Here is a 4,273-nt window from a genome sequence, read left to right on the forward strand (position 1 = left end):
AGATGTCCGGCGAGCCGATCCCCTCGTCTTTGTCCTCTGCCCGTCGCCGTTTCGGGGAGGAGCCACTGAACTCCTGCCACGAAGACGTGGTGTCAGGGGACAGGGACCGGCCCTGATGCTCTCCCCCACATCCAGACCACGTCTGGGTGACGCCAACCCCTCAGCCACCCCCAAACACAGCTCCCTGCAGGGAAGGGACTCCCTGGGGGCAATGGGAGCACATGGAGTAAACGTCTAGGGATGGATGGGCTCCGGCGCCCTGCGCTTGCCCACCCTCCTGGCTCCTCACACCCCCAGCCTTGTGAAAACCCGCTTCTCAAACCGTGACACCCCAGGCGGCTGAACCGGACCATCACAGAGCTGAAGCTGCCACTGGGCCATACCCTAATACCCCACATGGAAAATGGGACCCCAGCCCTTCTCCCCATGCCAGGTGAGGGATGTCAGGTTGAACGGGGCTCCCCTGCCCTGCCAGGAGGGTGCAAAACATCTCCATCCCCTGGCTTGTTAGGGCAGAGGGTCTTGCCCTGACTCAAACGAACAGTGACCATGTCCCCTCCCCGGCCAGCGAGGACTGTCCCATCCCATCCCATCCCGTGCTGTCCCATCCTGTCCCTGGGGCATGCACTACCTGGATGAACCGCTTGAGCTGGGTGTTCTGCTGCAGTAGCCGAGTCTTCTCCTGCTCCAAGGAGAAGATGTACTCAGCCGTCTGCTGGAGAATGGCAGCCTGTGGGAGAGCCAGGAGGGGGACACTGAGACAGGAGAGACTCTGGCAACCGCTGGAGACCCCTCCTGCCAACTCCCTCCCTGCCCAGGAGGCAGCAGCACCGCTCCTTGCCCGGCCCCGGCATCTCCATCCAGGGTCTGCTTCACCCCCAGGTCTCCCCTGCAATTTCCACCATGGTGAACCCCCAGTTTACTCGTCTTGGGAACCCGACCGGCTGCCAAGCGCCGCCTCCTCACCCCGCTCCCCTCCACAGCGGGGCCACCTCGTCACCCAGGCACACACCACCCTGCTGTCACATGCACCCAACCCACGCCGGGACACCAGGTTTGTGATGCACACCCACTCCCACCCAGCAAACCTCCCCAGAAGAGACCTCCATCGGCGGATTAATATATGCAAACATCCCCAATTACTCTCGCAGCCCCATCCTGCCTGACAAGCAACGACAAAACCCTTCGTGTGCAGGACCGGCATCTGCACCCCGTGTCGCCGTGGCCTCGGTGACGTCCCGCTCACCTTGCTGAGCTTCTCCCCGTCCGTGTGTGGGATGAGGGTTTTCAGAGACTGGAAGCCAGCATTGATGCTCTGCATCCGCCGCCTCTCGTTGCTGTTGGCGATTTCCCTGCGTATCCGACGCTCCTGGTCCCGCTGGGTCTCCGGAGTCAACGGGATGTTGGCCAAGCTGCGAGAGAGGCACGGGGTTAGGCAGGAGGTGGTTTACTTTATGTACAGGGCTAAGACCAGCAGCAGACAGGGAAATACTTCACAAGACATTAAGTGTTCACGTCTATTTTAGGCCACTTCTGTGTATTAGTCTGCTCATTAAGAGTGCTGAAAGAGAGGGTACGTGTTGTAACAGAAAAGCAGATCCCAAGACCTGTTCAAAACACATTAAATAAAACCAGCCCACAATGACCTAAGACAGCAAGTCACCCACACATCTAAATGACAAGGGGTGAGGAAAACCGATATTCTTCAGTTGGACAATTCTGCCAACACTGAAAAATGGGATCATTAGAAACGCATATCTCCAATACATCTGCTTGACAAGATGTAAAGCCAACTGCTATTTTTAAGTGTATGCATGCAATTTCATTTGAGAGTTAGATCTTATGATTTATTAGATTGGCTGGAAGGAAAATGCCAGTACCATCCATTGACTTCCAAAACCAGGCACATGATAAAGACTAGATATTATCGCATTCATAAATTAAAGTTCTCTCCTCAGCAGCAAGCCGGGATGGCGGCGAGGAGGGCTTTGGCCGGCCAAAGCCAACACCCGGGCACGGGTCCAGGGCACCCGAGCAAAGCCCACCACCATGGGGGTCCAGCTTCTTTGCCCACAGCCCACTTCTTCCCTGAGACAGCCCAGGGAGCAGTGTGACTGAGCCCTGGCAAGGGTTTTGGATCACGGGGATGGCAAGCCCTCCAGGCAGTGCCCAGCACCGGCAATTAGTTAATAAGCCGAGGGCCAGGGTGATAGCTGCCCGTTATGCCAAACCAATGTGACCGATAGCCCCTGCCACCCACCGGCCATCTCAGCTCCCTGCTGCTACCAGCAGCAGCTCTCTCCAGGGTGCACGCAAGCACCCAGCACCCACCGGCCGCACGTCAGGCACCGGTGCCGGGCACACAGCGAGGCACTGAAGACTAAACACAAGGGGCAGGCTGCTGGCACGAGGCGAGATAAGACAGGCTTTGGCTCCCACCCTGGTGCCCAGCGGCTCCCGGATGGGGAGACAAGACCGTCCTATGCAGCGCCTTGCCCACACTGGGGTGGAAAGCAAAGTCCGGCTTCCTGCCGTCCCGGCGAGGCCATGGAGGAACCATGGAGGTTTGGGAGCCCGGGGGTCTATGTGGTAAAGCCAAGCCCTGCTCACAGCATCGCCGTGTGCCCAGGCAGCGACCGGAGGCTCCCAGGCCACCCATCGCCTGTTGCGACTGGGGAACACACCGTGACTCCTCTGAGATACAGGGGATGGGGAAGGATCCCAGCTCAGCCCAGAGGGATGGCGGCACAGGGCTCCCATCAGGTGGCCATCACCTGCCTCCCTGCTCCTGCCAAAACCCAGCCCCAAACTCAGCCCCAAAACGTGCCAAAACTTCAGCAGGTCTTGGGGATACCATCCCCTTTCTACGGGCAGGCTCCGTCCCCTGGCACACCGATGTCTGGTGGGGCACAGGAGGTTGCCATGCCGGGGTGTCCGACTGCCAGCTGTGGCCACGCAAGGGGAATGGGACAGAGAGGCCCAGGACTGGGCAGCACGGAAGCGGTTTCTTAAATACCGGGGAAGGAGGAAGAGCCTGCTTCCTTGCCGGCAGACCTCCCGCAACCTGCCCCGGCTGCTCTTCCTGGGAAGAGACCCGAGAAGTGACAGCTACATACGGAGAGGGCGAGAAGAAACCACGGATTCAGAAGCTGAGCTGGCACCTAGCACCGCTGAGGACGGGGCAGGACAGAGGCGGGGGGAGCAGATGGCACCCACAGGAGCTCTGGCACAGCAGAAAAGCCCCCGGGGTGCCGCCAGCCCCGTGCCATGGGGTGCCATGGGGTGTGGGTCGGTGGAATAGAATTTGGTCCATCCCGCCACGGCGGCAACGGCAGCTCGCCCGGACCTCGAGGGAAACAAGGGGAGTGACAGAGCCGCTCCTTTGAGGTCAAAGAAAGGGTGTCCCTGAGATCACAGGCAGGGTATCCCCGAGCTTTCGCAAAGGGCATCGCTAAGCGTGCAGAGAGGGCGTCCCCAAGCTCGAAGGCAGGGCACCCCGGAGCTCGCGGCGGTGGAAAGGCAACAAGGCTCCCCCAGAGCTCTGCCCCATGCCTGGGGCAAGTGTAGCCTCCAGCAGGACAGCCATGTCTCCCTGCCCCACATAGTTGCCCTCCCACCCAGGCTATGGGTCCACACTGGACCATAACCTCCCACAGCAATTCACATGGCGAGACGCAGTGAAGCTGGGGCAGACCCTGCCCCAAAGCCGCGTTTCCCCTCCGGGGGGCCTCAGATGTGGACACCCCCCGAGCACCCCTCACCCCAGGTGCGCCCGTGGGGCAGCGGGGAGATGGGGCAGGGCTGTGGGGTCCCCCCCAGTGCAGGACTGGCCCCGGCGGGGAGCGTGTGGGCTGGGGCAGGGCTGACTCACGGTGGGGTCTGGGCTGCCCCACACGTGTAGTGGGGCCTGGCCACTGTGGGCTGCCCCACGGGGACCCCACGGGGCTGAGCTGCCCCATAGGGAACCCACAGGGACTCCCTGAGCCTCAGCTGCTCCACCGGGACCCCACGGGCCTGAGCTGCCCCACAGGGACCACAGAGGGACCACAAAGGGACCCCACAGGCCTGAGCTGCCCCATAGGGAGCCCACAGGGACCCCACGGGCCTGAACTGCCCCACACGGACTACAGAAGGACCACAAAGGGAGCCCACAGGGACCCCACGGGCCTGAGCTGCCCCACAGGGACCACAGAGGGACCCCACGGGGACCCCCCAGGCCCCTCGGTGCCCAGGCGGCCCCCCAGGCGCGGCAGGCCCGGGCCGCCCAGGCCCA

At 61.7% G+C, this 4,273-nt stretch overlaps 1 protein-coding gene across 1 annotated transcript in view; it reads right to left on the reverse strand.

Annotated features, from left to right (window-relative positions):
• TFAP4 (transcription factor AP-4 (activating enhancer binding protein 4)) overlaps nt 1-1,909 on the reverse strand; it is a 4,389-nt gene extending 2,480 nt beyond the window's left edge. Inside the window, exons 1-4 of the mRNA XM_009881963.1 lie at nt 1,881-1,909; nt 1,247-1,412; nt 632-730; nt 2-73 (exon numbers count right to left, since the gene is read on the reverse strand). Coding sequence (XP_009880265.1) covers nt 2-73; nt 632-730; nt 1,247-1,412; nt 1,881-1,909 — 366 coding nt within the window. The remainder of the gene's footprint in view (nt 1; nt 74-631; nt 731-1,246; nt 1,413-1,880) is intronic.
• Between the last annotated feature and the right edge of the window lie 2,364 nt (nt 1,910-4,273).

Source organism: Charadrius vociferus, unplaced genomic scaffold (assembly GCF_000708025.1).
Source record: "Charadrius vociferus isolate BGI_N301 unplaced genomic scaffold, ASM70802v2 scaffold593, whole genome shotgun sequence".
Taxonomy (NCBI): Eukaryota; Metazoa; Chordata; class Aves; order Charadriiformes; family Charadriidae; genus Charadrius; species Charadrius vociferus.